This window comes from Camarhynchus parvulus, chromosome 6 (genome assembly GCF_901933205.1).
Source record: "Camarhynchus parvulus chromosome 6, STF_HiC, whole genome shotgun sequence".
NCBI lineage: Eukaryota > Metazoa > Chordata > Aves > Passeriformes > Thraupidae > Camarhynchus > Camarhynchus parvulus.
This window is the reverse complement of record NC_044576.1, coordinates 19,572,711-19,597,435: the sequence shown is the minus strand read 5'-3', so window position 1 is coordinate 19,597,435 and position 24,725 is coordinate 19,572,711. Positions and strand designations below refer to the sequence as shown.

The following is a 24,725-nucleotide window of genomic DNA, read 5'->3' as shown; positions in this document are numbered from 1 at the left end:
GCTACTATGAGTAAACATGAGTGTTTGCCCAAGACATGAAATCTGTCATGAAAAAAAGAAAAGATGACATGATCATACTTCCTTTCAGAATAGCAACAGAGAACACTACTTGGCATTGACAGAAAAGAGAGAGCACAGCAAACAGCACCTATCAGTTCCATTTTCCCCCTGTACTTCAGTATTGAAAGTTGTGTTTAATACTGGGGTGGGAGTGGGTAGGGAGAGGGAAAGAAGGAACATACTTGTTTTGTCCAATTGTTTCAAAATCCTTCACAATAATTGTTAGGGAAGATGAATTATCCAGAGCGATTCCTTTCAAGTCAAATTCAACAATCTGAAGGAAAAAAAAAAAAGGACCAAACCCAAATTATAATGACAAGTTATGTAAAAATTACCAGCAGAGTAGCAGATACAACACAATTATACAGATATAAATTTTGCATTTAGTGAGAGATCAAATACAGCTAATCTAGCTTACATTCGTTAAAGTAAAAAATGCTCATAGCATGTATTTGATTTGCTAATTACTAGCAACAATAGCAAAATTAAATTGTTTAATAGTGAATCATAATTTCTTTTGCAGTTCTACTTCCAACATTAACATACATATTGTCTTGCCATTCATAATATCTAATATTAATAAACTCCAATATTGGCTGAACTAAGTTGCTATTGAATTTAAACAAATAATTATCTGTTCCCTTTCTTTATAATTCTAATTACAAAATGTAAGGAAAATCTTTAACTTTCATTTATCATTGTGAAAAAACACTGTCAAGAAAATATTTTCCCCAAGAAAAATATTCCTGAAGATGCAACATAAGACTAGACCTACAAATAAACTATGAGGACTTTCAATACATAATTCCTTTTTAATTCTGTATGGTTTTTCCTGGTACATAATAAATTATCCCATTATGTTTCCATACACGTGGCTAAACAATGGCTGAGTATCATTTTGATGGAAAGAAAGTGGGAACAAAACCAGGCCAAAACTCATCAGTTATCCATCTAATTTTACATTAAGACATTGCTAATGAATTGTAATATATGGTGCAAGATGAATGCATTCACCTGCATTTACCAACACCTTGACAGAACACATTGCACCAGATCCCCTTTCCAGTAACGTGCTCAGCTGTTGAAACTGACTTAACGACTTTGCAAGCATTGTCTTGAAATGACCAAGGATTTATTAAAAAAAAAATACCTCATTCCAAACAGGATTGAGTTCATTTTCAATTTTCTTTGTTTTCTTTTTTTCATCTGCAAATACAAACAAAGCGTGATTAATTGTTTTTGCTAAAGCACTACAAAACTAGAATGTTTTTTCCTTTCACTTTTCTAAAGAAGGGTTGAACTTAAAACCAAATGTTCCAATTGTTTTTACCTCTTCCAGAAGCTGCACGTTTTACAATCAAGAAGTCCCCTGGGCAATTTTAGTAGTTGAGGCTTCTTATTGTTTTGTTTAAGCACAGCTAGTTGTATTTCCAAAAAGCAAAATAAATATTTAGGTTTTGCAACCTTTTATGACCCTTAGCTTCACCTTCAATAATGATGAAAAAAGACAGACTAAAAGACTTGGAGATATCAAACCAAACAGTAACATCTAAGTGATAGCAGTAAAGCACTACTTTTGAAAGTAGTAGAGAAAATGTGTTACATATTTACCACATTTGAATTACAAAATATTTTTGAATGTTTAGCTCTGGAATAAAATCACATGGAATAAATCTTAAGGAGATATGCTTACAGTGTCAGCACTGTCTCGTTTAAATGAGCAAATATTAGAAGACATATACATGCATGTAAGAGGAAATGCAATCCTTCCTGGAAAAAAGGGTTTCCAGAGGCTATGGAGATATGACTTCACTGAACTTATCAAAAAATTAGCCTAAAAATTACAAAAATTGCAAATTTTCTATACTTCATGGTAAAATTTGCACTTGGGCAAGCTACAAATCATGAGAATGTGGGATATAGTGCAAATTAAACATAGCTTGGCATTATTTTTCCTGTTCAGTTACAATATCTAGCTCCAATGGAGGACAAGTCTTTTGACACTCAGAAGCACAAAAGAGCACACACAAACACACAGCTCTTTTTGCATATATTAGTGATAACAAGCATATTTAAGTACAGGGTGTAAAGCAGCTGCTGATCTCCAAAATGCTCAGCCACCACAAGAAGTCCAAGCTTTAGACACACTCCATGTCTTTAAAGACTCCAGTAAAGATAAATGCATTTTTGGTATTTGAAGTTATGACTGTACTTAGCCTGGGAAACAGGAGTAAAGATATGCCAAAGGGGCAAGTTCATATACCCACTGGTCAGGCTGGCTGACTGTGGTAGCCCTTTTTATTGGATGAGAGTGGGATGTACTGAAAAAATCAGCCCAAGCTGCAAATTACAAGAACTGACTGCCATTTATGTAACAGGAATTGTCTACAATTCATACAGGATATTGACTCACATTGTAGGACAAAGTGCTTTCATAACATACCACGCTGTGGCCTGACATTTTGCAGAACAAAGCACTAATTACCAAACTAGTGAGAGAAATTCAACTTTATGCTATCTAATAGGAGACAAAGCATTTTAAAAACTGGGTATCCCAGAATAACTGGGGTTGGGCACTGATATTCCACGGCCCTCTAGAAGATGGGAGATGAAAAGATGTTTTGACTGCCAGTGAAAAATGGAACAGTTACAGCTGTTTGTAAAAAGGATAGTAAATTACAGATCTGATCCTGATGAAACTAATGGAAAAAAGTCCTATGATCCCTGCCTAAATGTAACTGTGAGTCCTGGCTTGAGCAACAGTCAGAACAACTCTTAACAAGGTGCTAAATTTTCCACTCTGAATTATCCATTTTCACAAAAGCAAGATTTATGTTTCCACTAATATGCGTATTCTAGATTACACTGAGAAAAAAATGTTTTTCTCTTACGCATCTGTGTGAAAGGTGGATGAAAAAACACTGGGAAACACAGCTTACTTTGGGTTTTAGTTGTAATTTTAGTCAGTCAGAGTACAACACTCCCATTCCTCAAGGAAATACTTTGCATATATTCCCGTCTCTTTACTGACTTCCTTTTTGTGACACTTTTATCGGTATTTTAATGCACTGGGTGGTGGTGATATTTGTTTTTAAGCTCTTGGCAAAGCTCTTTCTTCTTCCAATCAAAAACCCCCGTTGCCACACCAGGTGAGGTGGATTGCTCAGTTATTCCAGGAGCTCAGAAAAGTTTCAGCTCCTCAGGCTGTTTTCCTCTGCTGGTAATGATTGCAGCTATAGCAACCAAGACTAAACCACATCAGGATAAATTGTGCAATAGGGCCAGTCACCATTTTTTGTGTGACCCTACCATGAAAAAAGAAATTATAATGGATACAGATAAAACACTCTATACTTGTTTCTTTAAAAACTAACTACAGTAACTGTGGTATTGTAGAAGAAATCACTGTTTGCTTTATCTTGATAGAGGCACCATACTACCTTATACTATAACATGCTAGTTAACATTCTCAGGTGGAAATGACTGTAATAAGAATTTAATTGCTCAGTGTCCAAAAAAAATTGAGATGAGCTGTTTAAACAATAACTGTTCATCATTGAAAATATTACAGTATAGCAAAACACTTAATGTTTCCATCTTTATGTTTTTTTCTATTATAACTAGCAATTTTAATCAACATGAGCAGACGGGGAATAGCAAAAGCAAACATTATCTTTTACAACAGTCCTAAGTCTAAAATTTAAGACAGTATCACATTTCAGTTAACTAAGTATCCCATAAAACTTTTGTCAAAGGAGACTTAAGATTGCATGATGGCAGCAACTGAAGGATCAAATGGGCAGAACTCCAAAACCCTGAAATTAAATTTAGATCATTTAACTCTCTGCAAAACAGAAAATTTAGATCCAGTTTAACTATTTTCTATTAAACTATTTTCTTCCACACACTGAAATATAAACTAAAATAGCTTTGAAATACTGCAGGCATGCAGGCCTGTTGAAAAGCTCTTAGATTAAGCACAAATGGAATCAAATTGGATTAATCAAATTAAATGCCATTTCACCTTAGTTTTTACTGCATAAAGTGGAACGAGGCAGCCAAAACAAATGATCAAAGCACTACATATCCTAGCATTGATTGCACATACAAGCAATTTAATCCATTTTTACACAGTGATGCAAGAATCTAACAAACCAAAATGATTATACTGATTTAATCATTATCACTTAGTGCCAGTTTAGCAAATTGCAACAGTTTTTAATGGTAATTTGGCCAATGAATTGTCTCATGTTGAATGAAAAACTCAGAATTCTGCAAGAACAGCCCGCAGTTACAGATAGCAATATTCGTTTACTCTCAGGGTGTAGCTCTCTTTGACCTGTGAGCTTTTCTTAAAGCAAATAAAAGTTCCATTCTATTGGACTGGACATAAATGTGTTAAAAAAAAGGGGGGGGAATGCTTGCACAAAACTCCTCTGCTATATCAGAACTGAAACAGCTGCCTATTTTGCCTATTTCCTCCTAATATGCAGCTAATATATATCACTGTAACAATTATATTAACTGCCTATTCTGTAACCAGCTTAGTTAAAAAAATTGGATTAAATCTATTCTATTCGTAGATGAAACCATATTGACTTACATGTTTTAACATATAAAACATTTGTAGTCCTTTCATACTAACAGTTGCAGGATCATGAGTTTTTTCTTCACAGTATGTCTGTAAAGGTCTGAGACTGAAAGACTGTGTTTCCATGGGAGGATTAAATTTACTGAACCTGACATCAACAAAGGCCCTGTAAATCAAAATTTGACCAAATACTGTTCCAATGAAATGCCAACTTCTACAGCAATTTTCTGTCAAATGAGTGCTGTTCACTAAGACTTCACCAAGAATACTCCAGAGTCAAACAAGAACATGAAAATGTGCTGCAGGACCATGGCCATAGTCCTGCAAATGCTAAAGTTTTTCCCAGTCTAGAACATGCACTCCCAAATGTGCTTTTTATGTCCCCCAGGATTTACACTGGGTAGGAACTGAAGTTAAAGATTAATGCCCTTTGACATATTCTTCCCAAAATAAGACTGCTTTCCTATCTCTACACATTAACAGGGTGAGAGGGAAAACCAGCAGTGTATAAAAAAAAAAAATCTATAAACATAAACAGCTAGAAGTCAAACATATTTCAGATATGACTCTGTCCTTGCACTTGGTAACCAGGCACTCCACTTACAAATTAAATCAGAGCTGCTTAATAGCTAGTAAAAGCCTGGTATTTTCTGTCCCACTTGAATCACTCTGGACAGGAAGCAAAAAATCAGACTGTTGGTATGTAGTAAAATCACATAAACAGAAGTGGCAGGATAATGAGAAATTAAATATCCCACTAAAAACCTGTCATAATTATGAACCTGACACTGGTTAAGCATGTTTGGGAACATTAAAAATCCCAATTCTAGTACATAATGCATAAATATGAATTCATTCCTTTAATGTCTGTTGTCCAATTCCTGTCTTTGGATAACTGAAGGACTGAAAAACAAATCAAGCAATAAAGAAAAAAAATCTGTAACTTCTATTTACTAGGTAAAAGTGAACTGCATTAGAGCACACAGAAGAGAAGTTTACAAGGAGGGGATTCAACAGACACTCAAGCATAAAGAAGGGAAGGCATAAACCAGCTCTGGAGTCTGAAAACTGCAGGAACAGAGGCAACACAGAAAGGCAAAACTGGCAGGAAAGCAAAGAAGGACAAGGAACTGGAAAGAGCAAATGGATACCTAAGAAGCAGCAGAATGTGAAACCAACCAGAGAAATGACCGTATATTCACTTTTTGTAGGGCAAGTAAAATCATATTTTAAGAACTACGAAGTTCCAAAGGCTACTGAGACACACTCTGCCACTTGTTCTAACACAGAGTGGTTAAAAAAAAAAAAGGACAAACCTTGAAAAAAAGGAGGAAACTAAAGGAAACATAATGATTTCACATCTTTCTGATGCTGAAATAAATGTATTTGAAAACTCGTTACTTTGAAAGTTAAGATTCTGCATGTGCAGTGCCTCGTCCTTTTTCAGCCTACAGCTGTCATGATTTCAGATTTGGTTTCTAAAGGTGACAAACTCCTGCAAGGATTTTTCACACTTTAAAACACCACTTGGATTTCAGTGCACAGTTAGGAAACCAGGTCACCAGGAGATAAGATGCCTCTTTGTCACAGTTTGGTTTGATGTATTACACGATCTAAAATTGCTTAAAGGTTTTGGCACCTTAAAAATAAATCAATACTAGAAATCAAGTTCCTCTAGTCTAGCCAAGTGAGGTAATGTTGGCAACAAGTAAAGTATATATAAAACATACTTAGCTTTACATATAAATGCTTTATCACAGTCTTCTCCTTCTCCTATATATAACTGATGAGCAATGAAAGTGAAAAATACAGTTTCCTTCCAAAATCTTTAATTAGATAATCTCAACAGGCAAAATTTTGATGTGCAATTCTGTTTGTAAAAAAAAAAAAAAAAAGACCCAAAACCACCACCAACAAGCAAAAAAACCCCAAACCAAACTAAAACAAAATCAAACACCTTCCAGAACAGTACTACTGTTTTTCAGTATACTACTTTTAACAATAAATCACATTTTTATTGTATGCATGTGACAGTGAGCAGTGCCTGTTCAAAGTAATCAAGACAGGAATGATTTTTCAGATGGAAAACAAGGTAATTTTCAATATCTGAATTAAAAAGTGGGTTCGTTCATGGAATTAGATTTGTTTTTAAAGCAACAGGTTAATCCTTTGGAAAAGCTTGTAAAATGTAGATCCTGAAACAGAAGCACAGCTGCTCAGAACAGACCAATGCACTCCACCCAGTTCAAACTTCATTCAGGTAACTCCTGTCTCTAATTAAAAAGTCTTCCCTAAAATTACATCAGATGTAATTCCAGGAAAACATGATTTCCCAGATTTTCAGATACTTACAAAGGGCACTAGCTTTTACAAAACTTCCCTGGCTACATTTATGACAGTTTTGCTTACCTTTAAAAATAACAGAAACGATAGGATCTGGTTTCCCAAACTTGGTTTTAGGGATATTGGTAGCAGATTCCACAATCACCCGAAGCATTGTTTCCCTCTTCCCTAAATGTTGACTACTACCGAAGGAATTAAATCTTCAGTTTCACAGTCCTTAACTTCTGGACTGAAATGCTAGCAGGAAGAGGAGGCAGGGAATTACTGGTTTACAGCAAAGGAGGTCTATGGGTGGATCTATGACGGACTAGCTGCTCAAAGCTCTGGGAAAAAAACAGTCCTGTAAATTGACACCAGGTTCTGTCTTGCAGCACAGAAAGAGCTCTCGCTAGTGAAATCCTGTAACGGGATCCTGATTAATCCTGCAAAAACTTTCTTGTTGCTTCTTTTGTTCTTCAACTGCATGATAAATCTCTCGTCAGAAACCAAGGCTAGAATAACTGTTAAGCAGCATGAACATTAAGCACGACTTAAGAACTCGATCTAAACAGCATCTGCCTCTCGGTATACCAAGGTATGAAAATCCACAATAGCTTATATTTTGCTCCCCAAATTTTGAGAACTTCATTGTTGGCAAATGCTTTTGGTTTGTCTCCGCGCCAGCGTAGTCAGAAACTGGCGATGATCCCAAAAAGCAGTGCGAGTCCTCCCCCTCCTGTTCTATTCTGGAACGACACTGCGGCTTCCTCATGGAACGTCCTGAATATAGCAGATTTATAGTAGAATTATTGAAATATGTATCCATAACTAAAAATTTGAAAGTATTAAGGAAATGCGTGCAAAAAAGAAATTAAAGTGACAAGACTCTCTGTATAGTTTGGAGGCATATGAATCCTTTGTCTCAAACACGTGCACAAACACTGCGGTAACATGACCTAGGTAACATTTACATGACAAGCACAAGAGCTCTGAGCTCCCCCGTGCTCAGCCTTAGTTTTTCTCAGCGGTGAGCAGAGGTAAAAACCGGAGAGGTTCCCGCTGCCACAGCCACACACGTCCCCGTGTCCCCAAGGAGAGAGGAAAGGGGAAACTAGCAAGAGGCAGCAAAAGGAGTCACAAGTGAGCGCGGTTCAGCCTAGTTTTTACACGGTCACAGGAGACCTTATTCTAGCTTACTTCTTAACTTGTAAAATTATTAGATTTGGGGTAGATGGAGAGGATTTCTGGAGAAGAAAAACCCCACATGTTCAGGGATGAACAAGACACAGACACTTAAGAGACAGCACTGCGCGGGCCCTGCAGGCTCCACCCGAGCACCACGACACCCCGCTCCACCCCCCGGCAGCCCGCTGCTGGCCCAGCACCGCCGCGGCGGTGAGCCCCGGGTAGGGACAGCACCGCCCGGGCGGTGACACGAGGGGGCGGCGACATGAGGGGACACCGCCCCTGCCGCCACCGCCCGCGGGCACCATCCGGAAACCCCGGAAGTGACGGCCCCGAGCCGCGGGATTCAAACTCCCGGAAGCGGCACGGGCCGGGGCCGGACGGAGCTGCCGCCGGGCCGTGCCCCCGCGCCGTGACTCGCGGCCCCTCGAGCCCCGCGGGAGCCGGGAAGGCCCGCGCCGCCTGCGCTCGCCTCCAGCTGTCGGAAGCCTTGTCCTGCCCGCTAGAAGGGATCGCTGTTCCGTAGCGCCTCGTTCGGTTTGTACAGGCGCCTAGAGATGGACGCCAAGACCGCCATAGAGCGAATTATTGCCAAGAGGGGCCTGAAGCTTGGCAGCTCCAGAGCTGACGGTGGGCTCGAGAAGGGGAAGCGGGAGGGCGCTGCCCCGGGGAAGTCCATGGAGGAGGTGGCCACGGGCAAAGGCAGAATGACGGAGCCGGAGAGGAGCGAGCTCCTGCAGGTGAGCCGGGCTCTCCCTGAGCCAGCGCGGGCCGTGTCCCACGGGTACGGCACCCGGCAGCAGGAGCCCCACCTTTCCTCTCAAAACTTTTGATGTCACAACTGGTTTCGTAGTGTCAGTTCAGACAAACTTTTTGTTTCATACTTTCTCAGATATTTTTCAATGACAGCTGAGCTAATAAAATCACACTCATCTGCCAAGGCTGGTAAATACAAAGACTTGAGGCCAGAGATGCCAGTTAGTCCATTAAGACCTGTCCTCATGTGTCCAATAGAACACGTCTCAGAGAAGTCTTTTAAGCACTTCCTGCAAAGAGCTTAACGTTTGAAAACATTTGATTAAGAACATGCCTAAAAGTGCAGAGTGTTTGTTTGAACTGAATTGTCAAGCTCCCACTCAGCTATAGGTAAATGAAACTGGAATTGGGTTGTTACATTATTCTTCCATGGCAGCTAAAGAGCAGAAACGAAGACACTGCAAGGTATTGAAGCATCTGTATGTCTATATGACTGTTCCACTCGACGTAAACCTGTGGTTGCAGAGAGAGAAGTTCAAGGCTTATTAGGTGACCTAGTCACAGCCTGTCAGGCTTCCCAGAAGGATAGGGAAACTTTAGATGGACTCTAGAAAAGGATACAACTCATGTGGACTAGGCTTACTAATATTTCTAGGCCACTTTTTTAAATGAAAGAGCTTGTCATGTGTCTGTGCCACAACATCAGTTGAAAAGTCGTAAGCCAAGGATGAGCTATGGCTGGGCAGCTCATGCACAGTTCTGGCTAGATTCCTTAGTGTATTTGCTGGGTCTGTTGGTGTTTGCTGTTGGCTCAGTGTTGGTTACTTAATACTGGTTTCCCATAAACTAGGAAAAACAGGTGCAAAATCACCATCGTGTTAGATACACCAGATACTCTTCAATGTCACTACTTTAATTTTAGTGAGTGGTGGTGTTCAACCACTCCCTAAATGAGGCTCTCTCAAAATCACTTGCTTTCAGTTTTTCTTTCTAATGCCTTGATGTCAACATGCAGGATTTCAACATGAGCCTTTCTCAGCAGAATTAAATGCTATCACATCTGAAGTTCATGCAGAGCCCCATGGCATCCTAAATGCAGTAATAATTGTGTGTAATGAATACCTGTGCTAGAGGCCTACTGGAAAAAGAGTGCATGTTGAAAATATCTACTAAAACACATTTTGAAACTACAGGGCCAGGTAACATGGAAAATAGGATTCTTCTCCTGAATGCTTTATTATAACTCCTCTGTAACTCACTGTCATGTAGTTTGCAAGAAGGCTCTGCTGCTTCCCAAAAGCAACCAAATATCTAAGAAATATACTAAGAAAGGTAGCACCAACCTCTTTGCTGGAAGTGTTTTGGAGTTCTTGAACTGCTTTTGTTTTAGGGTCATATACTGTAGTGATCTTTATTCAAAACTGAGTACATACCAAGCCTGTGAAACTTGGCTCTTTGCATCTCTCATTTTCGTCTATTTCAGACTGCTTTTACTATCACTTGATATTTTTCAGATGATCACTACAGTATTGTCTTCTTTGAGTTAAAAGTAATTTTCTCAGCTAATTAAAGGCTAAGAGATAACTTTGAAAGTGAGATATTCTTATCATAGAATCATAAGATCATAGAATGGGATGGGTAGGAAGAGATCTTAAAGATCACCTTGTTCTAACACTAGACCCTGCTGCTCAGATAATCTTAAAGTACTTGCTAATGCATTTGATGCATAGACTAACATTTACTCTTTTTTATTCTGTTTCATTTAGAAAATACTTTCACTTGAGAAAGAAAAAGAAAAATACAACCATCTTCTTGGAGAGAAGGAAAGAGAAATCCAAAACCTGAAAGACAAGCTTAGGTCCAAAACCAAGACTAGTGAAGTGTCCTTACTACAAAATCAACTAGAGGAAAAAACAAAGGAAGCAGAAAGAAGAGAACAGTTACTTTGTTCTCTATCAGAAGAAATTAATAGGTTAAAATGTAATTTGTCTGCAGTCATGGCAAAATGCTCTGATCTTGAGAATGAAGCCAGTAGTACTTCTCAGGCATCCCAGGTAAGCACTGAAGAAATACTGTAGTTGCAAATTGGGTTTTGTGCCCACTAAGCACCAATACCTGCTATAAAATAGGATGTTTTTTAATTTTCTTACAAGCTGTGTTGCATGCTGAAATATTCTTGTATGAAGAGAGATGGTACCCAGGTGGAACTCCAAATGAGGAACAGAGAGCACACTTCAGGCATTATAGCTGGGGAGGGAGTTCTCTCCTGCTGTGTTGCAGGGTCTCTAGTTCAAGGTCACACACAGGTAGTGTGAGCTGTGATACTGCTGGGATGATCCACTGCTGCTTAGGCAGGCACTGTGCCCTTCTCAGATTTGTGTGCTCAGTGATTAGACAGAGCGAGAAGGCAGCAGTGATAAGAGATATGGGGCACTAATAAAGACAAACGAAGCTCCTCACCTAATTCAGCTTCAGTCATGAGAATATCTTATGATATGAATCCTCATTTGTGTCTCAGTTGTTAAAACTAATTGTCTTTACTTTCTGTGGCATCACACATGGTAAATTCTTCAATGTGGCACATGATAGGACAGGAATGTTGAGTTTCTCCTCAGCGAAGTGGTCAATAGGTATGGTGCCAACCCTTGGCAGGGTTTACAAGTCCATTTAGGACTGTACAGTTGTTTTTCCACCCCTGCCCTGTTCTAATAATCTTTGGAAAATGCAGTAGTGACTCTATGAGGGGCACAGGGAAGTTGTTTACGTACTGGTGCCTAAAAATACACGGCTCTAAGTCTTTCTTTTCCAGCTTTTGACCTGCAGATGGTGCTGGTTCCCTCCACTCCACGCGGGAGTTGAGCAATTTCTAGAAATTCTGCTATAGCCAAATACATAACAGAATATCTTCATCTACTATTTTTGAATGGTAACAAATGTATATATATTACTTCCAATAATGCAGTTTATTGAGAAATACCACTTTAAATGCAATGCATTTATTTTAAATTTTAAGATATTTTGAACTTCATTAGAGGTGTTAAAATGTGTATTAAGTCAACAGGTTTTCATTATATTTTTGTCAATAAACCACCAAAATATGTATTACTTTAAAACTGTAGTTTTCTTTTAAAATTTTAACTGATTTATATACAGAGGACAGTGATGTTTACTGGATGTCTTGGAGAACTTGAAAACAAGTCTAGCAATGCTGCTTGAAACTGCTAGGTGGCATACTAGCTCTGAAATGGAAACAACAGTTTTATGGCACAATTTTCAGAAAGTTTTTACTGAGGCAGGACTCTGATGTTCATAGAAACGAGTTCAGTGTATCTAAGTCCTATTTTTATTGGGAAGTGTTTAAGTTTAATAATTACATTCAAAGTTTTGTATTTTTCAGCTATAAATTCTGTTGTGAATCATGTTCCAAGATCCATAGAAAAATGTTGGAAAAAATGTACTTTGGATTTGGGAAGTAATGTACATTTTTTTTCTCTCTGAAGTTCCTTCTGACTTATACATACACAATTTCATAACCACTTTGTATCCTGCAGAGAAGTTACATGTTAGAGTGGGAGAAAACATGACTGTGTAACTGCTGTCCAGTTTTAGATGGCTCTCAAGAAGTCTCCTACTCATACATAAGTCATACTCACTGTGCTGGGGATCAGGCTCAGAAAATCAGGCACTTTGTCCTTGTGCTTGCAGACAGGCCTGCATGATTTCCCCAATGTTCACAGTCTTCCTGTTATCTCAGGGAAGCATCAAGGTCTCTGGCTTTCCCCAACTCCTCCTGTATGTCTGGGTCATTATCAAATGTATGAGGATACAAAAATAGAAAAAAACATTTACTTCTTCTTGTGTACTTAAATAATACCCTTAAATATCTTCGTTTTTCAAAACCTCTTTGCAGAACACCCTTCAGGACTTCCAAGATAGCAGTTCAGCAGAAAATACATTATGGTTTCCTTAGGAAATGTTTTAATGTAACTATGAATTGCAGACTTATGGAATAAATTCCATGTAAATCTTTGTCCCATATTTTGCAGAAGAGTCTATTTTAAATATCTGAAATGGCTTTCTACATAACTTGGATCCTTAAAAAAACCAGCAACCAACTATAAACATCTTTAAACACAAAAGGCAAATCTGTTTTATTTTTTAAATGCATCTGATTTAATTTTTAAAATATTCTTATGCTATTTATGTGAGATTAAGAGCTGTACAGGAGTAGCTTGGCTGTTTCAGCCATCTGTTTTAAACAACACTAACAAGTTGTTCTTTGTCCGCAGGAAGCTGCAACAAACAGCACTGAAATTGAAAGACAATTGAAAGATGTAAGTTTCCTGTAAATTTCAACCATCTCTATTGAGATGCAGAAGAATGTAAATTATCATCATGTATATTTTGGGTAGTATGGGACCTCAGAGGGTATGTTTCTCTCTAAAATATAATCCCTAAAATGATTTTGTGAGAAGGCAATAATTTAAATTTAAAAACCAAAAAACTTGCAAAAGAAAAAATTAAGATTTCCATCATCTTTGAAAGACCTTGCTTAGAACATCAGAACAAAGTGGTTGCTGACAACTCAGAAGCCTCTAGGAACCTGACACTGCTTGGGATAGCATGTGGTTGGATTAGAAACCTCCTGAGGTCCCTTCCAAACTGAGTAAGTCAATGAGCCAAGCAGCTAAAAAATCCATGTCCTTGTTCTTACAAATTAAATTGCAATGGTACAGTTTTATTTTATTACATTTTCAAGGTCTGTTATTTTATATTTTAATTTATATTTGAGATTGAAAAGTTAATTCTTCATAATCTAGGCATGACTCATGAAAGCCTTTGTTCTTTAAGTAATTTTCCCATTGCTGCAGTTTTAACTTATGCTCAGCATCCTGAATTAACTTTCCAAATGAAGATGGATTTATTTATTTTTTGTATAGATTACTACAATTTGCAGCAGTCCTATCTAGCTTATCTTTAATAACTTCTAATATTTTGAAGACATAAGACAAATACTTTTAAAAGCTGATTAATTGCCTTAAGAACTTTTTTGTTGTTCTTCTGTTTCTTGTTATGAAGGCTCTTGAGAAAAATCAGCAGTGGCTACTGTATGACCAGCAACGGGAAGCATATGTGAGGGGACTGCTTGGAAGGATCTTTGAACTTGAACAGAAAGCAGAAATAGTTAGCCAGCAAGAATCTAAATCAAATTCAGAAGGTATCAACTTCATTTTTACTCCCACAAGTGACCCAAACCATAATTATCTATGGAATTAAATTTTCTGAAAACAAATTCTCGCACACTTAAAATCAAGACTTTGTTCTCGTCGCTTTGGCTGCTTAATGGTAAAACTCGGTTAAATAATATTCCTCTGCTTCCTGTTATCTATCTATGTTATTTGACCAAGAGTACTTCCTGTTCTTATCCACTTCAAAGATGGTTTTAACAGCCTTGACACTCTATTAGCAACCTCTCTATTTGTGGAAAGTGTTGAGGCAAATAGATGTACGTCTCCCATCCTTCAAAGTACACTTTCAATAGTCATAATGGAAGCATTAAGGATTTATTAGCTAGGTGTGGATCAGATTTTTCTAAATTTACTTTTTTCAAAATAAATATTATAAAAATGACTCAAGATTGCCATGTTCTTTACTCAGCTGAACAGTTGTTACAGGGCAAGAAAACCTGTGATAGGTTTTGGCACCTCTCCAAAGCAGTGTTTCACAATAACGATCTGGCCACCTCTAGCTCACTTCCTTGCTGTGCAGTTCCTCAATAAGGCACACCCTCTCAGAATTAATAAAATTAAAATCATATTAAGCAGAAGAACCAGAAGGCATTGACTTGCTTTTCTTATTACCAAATTATTGATTTCATACATTCTGTAACTGACCTGCAAGGTAAATTCACTAAACAGAACAAACATTGTGTGGAGTAAGAGCATACCCACAGACTTGCCATTAGTAATTCATGGGCAGTGGCTTGGTTTCTGTATTGCTGCTTGACTCTTTCTGGAAAACACTGAAATATCATCACAAGCTTGTTTCGGTGCTGTTCAGAACTCTATGAGCAGTATTTTTAGAGGGAAGCAGACTCAGCTCACCAGAAAATGTTCCACAGAGTTACTGCAGTCAAAGCTTTGCCACAAGAGCAACCAGGAGACTTAAAGTCAGGGTGTAAGAAAGTTCTTCTCTTTAAGCAGCTAGCAGTAGCAGAAATCCAAGTTTCTAAGAACCTAGCTATACAAGTTGGAAGTATATATATGAAAACTTTTTCTGTGGAAAAACTTGGCCTTTCTCTGAGGATGTCACTGCCCTATAAAGGAGTTCTGCTAATGAGAAGATAGGGCTTAGTTCATAGCTGAGGGAAGGGAGAACATTCAAGCAGGAAACTCTCCCTAGTAAATTACACTTTGAATAATTAGGGTAAGTCTTCAATAGGAAAATTATCAAAGTCACAAAATTTACAGTGCCAAAAATCAGCAAAGCCCATGAAATTCTGCTTTCCTCATTCTGCTTCTACACATATTTTGTATTGCTCATGAATTTTTGCAGTCTGCCTCTTAATTTTTTCCTACTTATTAAACTTTTCTTGGGTCTACAAGCAGAAATTTTCTAACCCTGGTTTAAGTAATAGTTGCTACCCAGGAAGCAAGCACTTTTAATCAAAAGAATTGTCATAGTCCTTTCTATTTACTATTTAGAAGTAAATGATGGCATACTATTTGGAAAAGATGGTCTGCAAAAGACAGTAGAAGGTCTGGCTTTGGTCAAAAAGGTTGAAGTAGAATCTATCACATCCCCAAGGGTATCTTTAGGGGAGGGAGTAATGCCAGCAGCTTGGCTAAAGAGCCTAAAAATAGAAGTAGGAATCCAGTGTCTTTGGGTCAGATTCCCATGTATCAGTATAATGCATGATGCCTTAGAAGAACTGTGTTTTCTACCAATATGCAGTGAGTGTATTGGTAAGGAGACTTAATGTGTTACAAATACTGAAAGCTGTTTCAACCAAAGTTTGCTTCTAATCTGAGCTGTGCAATAGCCTACTATGTCAATTTCTATTAATAAACCTTAAAATGCTGTTCAAGATTTAGTGCTCTGATTTTTAAGTGGGTTTTTTTTTCACATTACTAACTCAATTATTTCTGATCATTAAGGTCATCCACAAGAGGAAAAGCAAGAATACTGTGACCAGCTGTTCCTAACTGCTAAGAGAGATCCTGAGACTGAAAGACGCACCATAACCCAGCTGAGATCTGAGCTTAATGAGCTTAAAAAGACATATCAAGAAACGCAAGGGGAAATGATGAGTTTAAATGCCTTATTGCAGTCACAACAGCTTGCTGAAATGAAGACTCAAGAAAATGAAAATACAATGAAGGAGAAAGCACAAAGACTAAAACAGGAAAATGAAACTCTCAAAGAACAGCTCAGAGAAGAAAAAGAAAAGTCTGAAGATCTTTTATGTCAGGTATGTGGATGGATTTGGAGGTTTGAGATCATTAGCAAAGAATCAAGAGAGATAAAAATTCATAGTTAATCAGAATGGACCATCTCTCTCTCTGGTAACTGTTCTTCACATAGATCTAGACTCATGTTCTTGTGGTTAAAACTGAATTGTTTAAAGCAGAAACTTCTTTGTTCATTTATTTCCCTAGACTTAAGGGACACAAAAGAGAAGGGAGAAAGTACTGAATTGATTCTAATATAGTTCGTCCTTAAGACTAATAATAAATGAGAACAAGAAAGGTAAAAAATCATTTTATCATGTGCTCCTAACTATGGAATGCCACTAATATTTGCTGTCACCTGGCAGCTAAAATGCAACTGATATTTGAAATACGAGAATAAAATTTACTAGACACTAAAGTAGGCCAAAAGCAGAACAACACTTAAGCTCTCTAAAGACAGGTTAATAATGATTAAAATATGTTTATTTTATTTTATTTTTTGAAGCTGAACAACAGCATTATCATAAAAGTTGATGTATGCTGAAAGCAGAGGATATTTTAATGTATGTATTTACTTAATCATAATGTAGTACTTTCTCTTAAACTTGTTCTCTTATTTTAAAAAAATCGCATTGTTTGTTTTTAAGATCATATCATGTAAAGACAAACATAGGTTTTGTGAGTATATTTTTGTCAGCATCCTGGCAATCACCAGGCTTCCATTTTTTGTTTCTTTTTTTAACAATAACATCATCCTGTATTCTTCCTTCTCAGTGCAATAATAATTTTTCACTAGGGTTTTCCTTGGGGAAGTAGTGATTTGAATTGAGTTTTGTTCTTGCATAAATAGGCACACATTTACTCTTGGCATTGGAATGTAAGAATTTGCTTCCATCTCATTATAAATTAATTCTTTTTAAGCTTATTAACTATTGTATATGGATGCCGTTTGTTACAAGTGTTCATCTGCCTTGTAGGTGCAGCTTCTTCGTAAATCATTGCTCAGACAGGAGGCAGAACACACAAGAATAGCTTTGTTGGAACAACAGGTACACAATTATGTGCTAAAATGCTGATATTTAATGTGTTAGGCACAGAGTCTTTCTAGACCAACTTCATATTTAAGAATGATTAGTATATCAAATAAAGTAATGCTAGGCATGAATATTTAATTGTACATAATCTCTTGATGCTTTCAAAAATTTTGACGTCAGGGGGAAAATCTGTAACCTTGTACTGATAAGAGGGAATGATCAAACCTGATGTTGTTTTCTCCACAATCACTTATTAAACAGGTAAAGCCTCAGATAAGGCACAGGAAACATCCTAAAACTAATCCCCTAATTAAAGTTTAGCAATATATTTTTGATATAGAAATAATTGCATTGCCATATTTTGTATTTTCTTTATTTGAAATTGAAACACCCTCCAATGAAAATAACTGTACATCTTCTAAGGGAGATTTTAATAACTGGGGACGTGTGAATTTCACTGTAATGAAAGCAACGGCAATTTTTAGCTTTCCATTTAAATTTTCCTTTTAATCCCATTTTAAGATGTCATTGCAGAGCAAAACTGGCTTTAAATATATAAATGGGAAATATCCCTCCCAATTCATACTAACTTTGACTTTAAGTTTTCACTTTGTTGGGCTGCCAGATCCAGATATGTACCACAGACTTAGAGAACGGGAAGCTTGATCGCCACAACCTGAAGCTTGAGTTAAACCATGTTCTCAAGGAGCTGCGCAAGGCCAAGGAGAAAATAACCCGTCTGGAACCCCTGGTATGTACTGAATATTCAACTCACAGGTGAATTCAGTCAGGGATTTTGCGAAAACATACATCTTCTTGCTTTGGGATCTTGTTTCAAACCCTGAGTAAGTGTCCCTGCATCCCTTACGTCCGTTTCCCCAGGTGCAGAGCCCTGTGCAAGCCAGGCAGGCTCTGCTTTGCTCTGCAGCAAGCACGGAGCAGGAGCAGTGCAGCAGCAGCTCCAGAACAGGCAGGGTGCTGAGCAGGGAATGCTCTGTACTCTGTATCCGTGTGTCACCCAGTTTTATCTGTTGCACCATGACAAAGATGCAGTGTGCTTCCACTCACACTTGTTGCTGGTGAACAGGGCACAGTCCTTAGTGCTGTAACACACCCAAGGATTGTGTGCCATCAAGCCTTTAATATATTTTCCTACAGTGTTTGATTAGCGTGTGCATGTCCCAGTCTTACAGTGAAGCTCCTCCTTTTCCAGAAACTCCGGGAATCTGGACATATGGAATCACAAGAAGACTTGCAAGCTGTATTTGACAAGAAGCTGACCACATATGACAGAAGTCCTCCCCTGAAACATTCCAGCTGCCTTGATGAAAGTTTTCTCGAGTGTCCCAAATGTAAAGTGCTATATCCAACGAGCCAGCATAGAGAATTACTAGCACACATTGACTTCTGTACAGCTTGAGCTCCAAGTGGAGTAACTATCTTTGCTACATATATGCTGCCAATATGCCTGGCAAAAGATCTTTTAAAGCTTTTTTCTTGCAGTTGTATAAACAACTGCTGATTTTATAATTCAGTTCCACAAAAAATAGTATTAACATTATAATTTGGCCTTAGTATTTTACCTCATGTTTTTGCAAAACAGCTACTGCATTTTCTAATTGCAAACAGAAATATTTTTAGAGTTAGGAATATTTTAAATAGTAAACTACTGATGGGGTTTTTTTGCACTATTAAATGTAGGAAATAGTAAAAGCACAATTATTGTGTCAGACTGTATTTTAGTTTTGGCATACCCAGTTCTTGGTTATTGAATCCTGATCATTGTGCTTGTACCTTAACTGACAAGAATAGCTGCAAAAGATTTTTGGCCCTCATAGGTGCACTAAATATATATATATATTTATTTATACATGGTGTGTGTATATATGTGTAGTGTGTTTAGTATATACATACATGTGTTATATATCATATATATGTGGAATATCAACATCTTGATACATAAAAACTCAGGAGGGCCATGTTAGATCTTTGCTGCTTAAGATTGATGTTCAAACCATCAATCTTAAGTAGCTGATTATCCTGAACCACCATCAGGGATGACTAAAATGCTGACCAAGGTTTAACCTCAGAAAAACAAACTTCATAGCAAACAAAAACTTCCTTGGTGCCAAAGAAAGTTTATATTTCAGACAATGTCAGAGGCCATTTTTGAATTTTGCATATAGAATTATGCTGAATTAAACTTGTTTTGCTTCTGTGTTTTAGAGGTTTAAGTTGGGAAATGTCAGTTATTCAACCTTAGATTTGACAAATCTAAGCAGTTTTTAACAAATTGCTCCAGTGTATTTGGAGTGTCACTGTATTTTGGCATTAATATGAAGCATGAGTTAATGACAAATTCTGGCAACAAATTAGAAAATTCTGGCAAAAAAAATCCCTAATGGATTTGCAATTGCAGTGGTATTTTTCTCTAGCACTTACTGTAAACTGGAATGTGTTGTGAGCATTTTGTTCCTTGCATATGTAGTGAAATCCCAACAAGAAGTTACTTCTGTGGAAATTATTAAAATGGGGAAATTTTACAAAGATACACTAGTTAAGAATAAATTTGTGCATTTTACAAGTTTGTGGTTTGCTGAGGACACACAGGTACCCAAGGTGTTTCTTTCTCTGGCCTGCTGATTCTGATTGCTAGCTGGTGTCAGCTTTCTCCATCGTGCATTGCTGCAGAACTATGCTTTTACTCATAATGTTCACCTTAATCCCTAAAGGTTAAATCTTATTCTTAAATATGAAGATGTTTTCCAATTTATTGAAAACAACTGATAGTATCAAGTGATGTTATTCTCAATTAAATCCAGTACTCATGAGATAGAAAATACTAAAAGGTATTATCTTCATATGTGAAATATCTGCCAGATTTATTGTATTAGCCATTCTCTATCCACTTTTCAATTTCACCGATTGTGTCTCAGGCTAATCTTTGTATTTGACAATTTGCTCAATTGCTAGCAACAGATTTTCTGACTAAAGATATGATAAACTAACGAGTAAAAGAGAAATTGTGCTTCAGAATCTCAAGGTTTTGTCATGAGGGAAATTGTCTTAATTTCATATATTTTTAAAAATCTTTTCGTTCAGGATGATAACTATGCTTTTCATTACAGCCTAACAATTTTAATTTATAATTAAACTACTTTTAAAAGTTTAAGTTTGTCTTTGAACAACACCTTAATCAGCTAGTATTTTATTCTCAGTTGCATACTCAGCATAGTTTCTGCAAAACGAAATCCTCATCTTTTATGTATTATAAATGAAATAGATTTGCCTACTACAGGTCAGAACTCTTCAGTAGTTCTGAGGCTTTCTTGAATCAGCATAAAACACTTCTGCATTAGAAACTGGTACTGTAGAGGGAGACTCGGAAAGTTCATAATGTGATAACGTTTAAAAAGTTTTGTTCATTCCACCTTTTCTGAACTTTAACAATGGATTTAGTCCTACCTGATAAATTTTACACCTAAGCACAAAAACCCCGTTGCTGATAAATTTTTACAGGTCATTATTGTGGTATATGTTGCAAAATACTAACATGACATTCCAGTAAAGTAAAACACTGAAAGCAGACCCACAAATACTATTGTCATCACCTACATGTAATTAAAACCAACTATAAACCTCCAACTTCATAAGGTATGCAAATCATAACACTACTTTTTTCCCATTCCTTAGAAGCTAAGAAATCTCAGAAATTTTTTTTTCACTCAAAGTTAACAAAGGAGATCTGCTGCTCCTCTCTATAGTTGTATGTGGAGAAGAGAAGTTTGTGCCTAACATGCTCACCTTACTGGTAAGAATTAATTAGCTGTCAGTATAGTTCTTGGTAAGGCAGGAAGCAACAGCAATGTTTTCATTACTTCAAGGACTTTGGGTTTACAATTTCAGGAGCCTTTTTCTGTTATGTGCCTTTCAAGTAATTGAATTTCAACCTACCAGAAAGACTGCATTATTTGAAGCTGTTCATCTAGGGAAGTTGGGGGCTAATACAATGGTTTACCTGGAGTAGTGTATTTATAAATCTAGCTTTCACACTGTTCTTTTTAAGCAAATTAAATGGTTTTGATGCAATGTTGGGTGGCTGGAAAGACAGCTAAAACTCCCCATTTTTTTTTCTGTAAGAAGAGCTGCTTGTGAAATAAAAACTGAAAGATAGCTCTGTTGTTTTTCGTAGATCCATGAATCAACTTGTAATACCCTACTTGCTTGTGTAGCTTTTAGTCTCAGTTTTGATACCAGTCTTTCACAAGGTTATCTTGATTTTGAGTATTGTACTTCAAGAACAATTCAGACTAATATGAATGTAGTAGAAGTCTTTCAGATTTTTGATCAAATTCATGGAAGAGCCAGGCTTATCCAGTCTAGAAAAAATTACAATTTCATACAGAGGAAAGAAAAATAAGTCTTCCAGTGCTCAATGAAAAGAGTAACATGTTCAAAATTGCAACAGATAAGGAAAATCTTTCTGGTGGTAGGAGCAGATAAGCAGTGAAACACATTGCTTACAGAGGCTGTAAAATCTCCACCACTGGAGATTTATGGGGACACTTATGTAACTACCTAAACCATCCCTGACAGGCGAGGCTGCCTTGGCTCAGGGACATCAGCCACCGATTTCTCACAGCGCCTTGAAGCCCCATTTTAATGGCACATAAAGACCTGCAAGAAAAAAAGACACTATAAGATTTAAATAAAAAAGCCACAATGGTCCTGCACTGACTCTTCATTTTTTTTCTTTAGCATGTAGTATTATTTCACTACATGCTAAATTAGTAGCTACAGTACCAGAAGTCATTAAAACAGTTTAATCTCATGTTTCTCAACTGGAAAATTACTGGTATTCCTATGTCTGTATGAACTTATAGCCTAAGCAGACAAAGAATACCAAAAAATACTGCTTCAAATCAATACTTGCACTCATGCATCACTATCCTGCTGAAAAACAAGATAAATGACACAGGCACAGCTTGATGTCACTTAATTCCTGATTATTGGGAAGTGCATAATTCCCACATTGTTTTAACAAACAGCACCATGGTGTCTGGTACTTTGGTATTTGGGGTCTTTAGGCTCCCCTCCATAAGGTGCTCCACGTGGAGAACTCAGAAAGCTGGTGTCCTGAGTGGGAGCTGGCCAAGCAGCCAGTGAGAAACATGACTGCTCTAGAGCAGTCACGTATGTAAATTCTCTTCTAACACTGTCAATGTCAAATGCGTCCTTGCAAAAAAAACAGACTTCAAATAGGATGTGTATCCATGAAGTCCCCCTTCAGACCTGGAACAGAGCTCCCCACCAGCATTTAGGGATGGACACTCATTTGGTGGTCTCTATGACCAACCAGAATTTTCAGTATTTTATACTGAATTAATAGTTCCAAAAAAGACAGACCAAGATAAGGTGCTTCAAAATATTCTGTAAGAAAGAAGCCTGGGACCTTACCATGGTGATATCCAGCTGGCTTCTTGATGGAAGTGCAACCAGGTTTAATTTTCCTCATAAATTCAAAACTGGTGAATGTGTACACTGTGCCAGTGAAAGTGATGGTTTTGTCCATGTAACAAGCTTGATAGGGTCAGTGCTATCTCATGCAACTAGGCAGAAAACTCTACAGCCTAATTAAGGCATACATGCTTTCCAGACTCAGTTTATGGGAAGCTCCAATTCACATCTTATCAGTCATCTCAAACGGCCACTGATAATGAAAACCATAAACAGTGTGGGAAATAACATGATTACCATTACATTACCCTAATGTAATGGCAGAAGGGTTTACAGCAGAATTTAAAGCATTATTTGAACTTTCATTGCTTTTGCAAAATTGACTTTTCTGTTTCTCCAGCCCTAGCTTAATGCTAGCTAAGGAGAAGCCTGACAATATAGACAATCTTTGCAGCAGACAGGCACTGTAGACCTTCCTTCAGAAATATGTGGCTTTTAAAAGTAAAGCTGCTCTCCCAGTTTGGAGCTGAAGAACCCCTGTTGCTTCCAACAAGTTACTCTTCTAAGATGAGACATCAGGGAAAGAAAAGAGACGTTTCTCCTTAAACTTCATGAATAAGAGCATTCTCTAATCACTGGATTCTTGACAAGGAGAGGAAACAATGGTGTCTGTGATCTCTGCACAGCATACAACCCAGCAGACCAATGTGTTCAAGGAATGTCTGAGTACATCTCCTGAGCATGAGAGGGTGGTGACAAATTTAGTTCATAAATCCTTCAGATGTTCACCTCAGCTTTTGTTTTGATGTCTTTGCATCAAAGCCCATTAGCAGGAATGTAAGTAACTTTATGCACACCTTGGCACTTTAACATCCAACTCTGCAAAAAACTCATGCAGGGTCTCAGGTCCTTGGTAAGAGTGTTCTACCAGATCCTGCAATGTCCAAACAAAGCAGCCTGATACTCTGTATTCACTGATAAAATCCATGAATCCGTGGACTTGATGTGTAAGTGTGATAGAGTTTGTAAGACTGTTAAGAAACAACCTCATTTAGTTAGAGTTTAGCTGGAGCTGACTCACTCTGCTGAAGCTTGGTTAGCATGCAGCAAAACAGAAAATGTGACCATCCAGGGGAAGTCTATGTTACGTGGATTATGTTCTTAATTTGCATTTGGTTCAGAGATAAATCTCTTCCTCACTGTAAGCCACAATGCTGATGCTGGCAAACTTCTGGTGGTCTTGATGACTGGAAGCTGACCCAGCTTTTATTCGAAAGCACATCTGACAGCATTATTGGCACTCTGCTTTTGGCTGAGGCCTTGATTAGTAATGCTGCTGCTACAGCTTGAAACTACAGCGCCACTGGCACTTACCCCAGGAAGCGTGCCAGCCTAATGGGTACTGACCACAGCAAAATGAGACTTCCCAAAAGAAACAGTGACTTGCTCGTGTCCCAGAAGAAACAGGGATTCCTTTTTCACATGATAAGTGAAGCATATAGTTATTTTCAGCAGACACAGGAATGTGTGAGCTTGCTACTATATGTAAACAAACCGATGCATTTATATTTGCACTAAAAGTTTAAAATTGTCCCTCACACATTGGTGTAAGTGCTTTGGCTCACTGATATGAAAGTATAAAATGGGTGAGCAGTTAGAAAACTTCCTAAAAAACAAAATAAATCAAAACAGACTTGTATTTGAAACATACCTCACAATGGTAGAACATCTTCTAAGCACAGGATTCATAGTATTTAGAAGCAGAACAGCTGCAGTGTAATATGTAAGAGCATAAATGAAAATAGAAAGCTCACCTTGGTTGAAACTTATGATAAAAATCTTATTGTGCAGATGCATGAATCATCTACA

General features: G+C 37.5%; 2 protein-coding genes across 2 annotated transcripts in view; one reads left to right on the top strand and one right to left on the bottom strand.

The window, feature by feature from the left end:
* The window catches only part of MYOF (myoferlin), a 62,224-nt gene extending 54,633 nt beyond the window's left edge, over window positions 1-7,591 (bottom strand). Inside the window, exons 1-3 of the mRNA XM_030950968.1 lie at window positions 7,061-7,591; window positions 1,211-1,266; window positions 243-334 (exon numbers count right to left, since the gene is read on the bottom strand). Coding sequence (XP_030806828.1) covers window positions 243-334; window positions 1,211-1,266; window positions 7,061-7,148 — 236 coding nt within the window. The 5' untranslated portion in view covers window positions 7,149-7,591. The remainder of the gene's footprint in view (window positions 1-242; window positions 335-1,210; window positions 1,267-7,060) is intronic.
* A 935-nt stretch (window positions 7,592-8,526) lies between these two features.
* Window positions 8,527-21,143, top strand: CEP55 (centrosomal protein 55). The gene is made up of 8 exons (XM_030951126.1): window positions 8,527-8,898; window positions 10,681-10,968; window positions 13,204-13,248; window positions 13,994-14,132; window positions 16,072-16,385; window positions 17,343-17,414; window positions 18,025-18,150; window positions 18,613-21,143. Exons 1-8 carry the CDS (start codon window positions 8,716-8,718, stop codon window positions 18,817-18,819), a joined length of 1,374 nt encoding a protein of 457 aa, XP_030806986.1. The 5' UTR covers window positions 8,527-8,715; the 3' UTR covers window positions 18,820-21,143.
* Window positions 21,144-24,725: the final 3,582 nt, after the last annotated feature.

What these genes read in the sequence shown, in the direction of transcription:
- CEP55 (XM_030951126.1), top strand. Translation starts at nt 8,716, where the DNA reads ATGGACGCCAAGACCGCCATAGAGCGAATTATTGCCAAGAGGGGCCTG. An exon ending in CTGAAGATCTTTTATGTCAG is followed by an intron (nt 16,386 to 17,342) that starts GTATGTGGATGG and finishes TCTGCCTTGTAG; the next exon opens with GTGCAGCTTCTTCGTAAATC. An exon ending in TAGCTTTGTTGGAACAACAG is followed by an intron (nt 17,415 to 18,024) that starts GTACACAATTAT and finishes TTGGGCTGCCAG; the next exon opens with ATCCAGATATGTACCACAGA.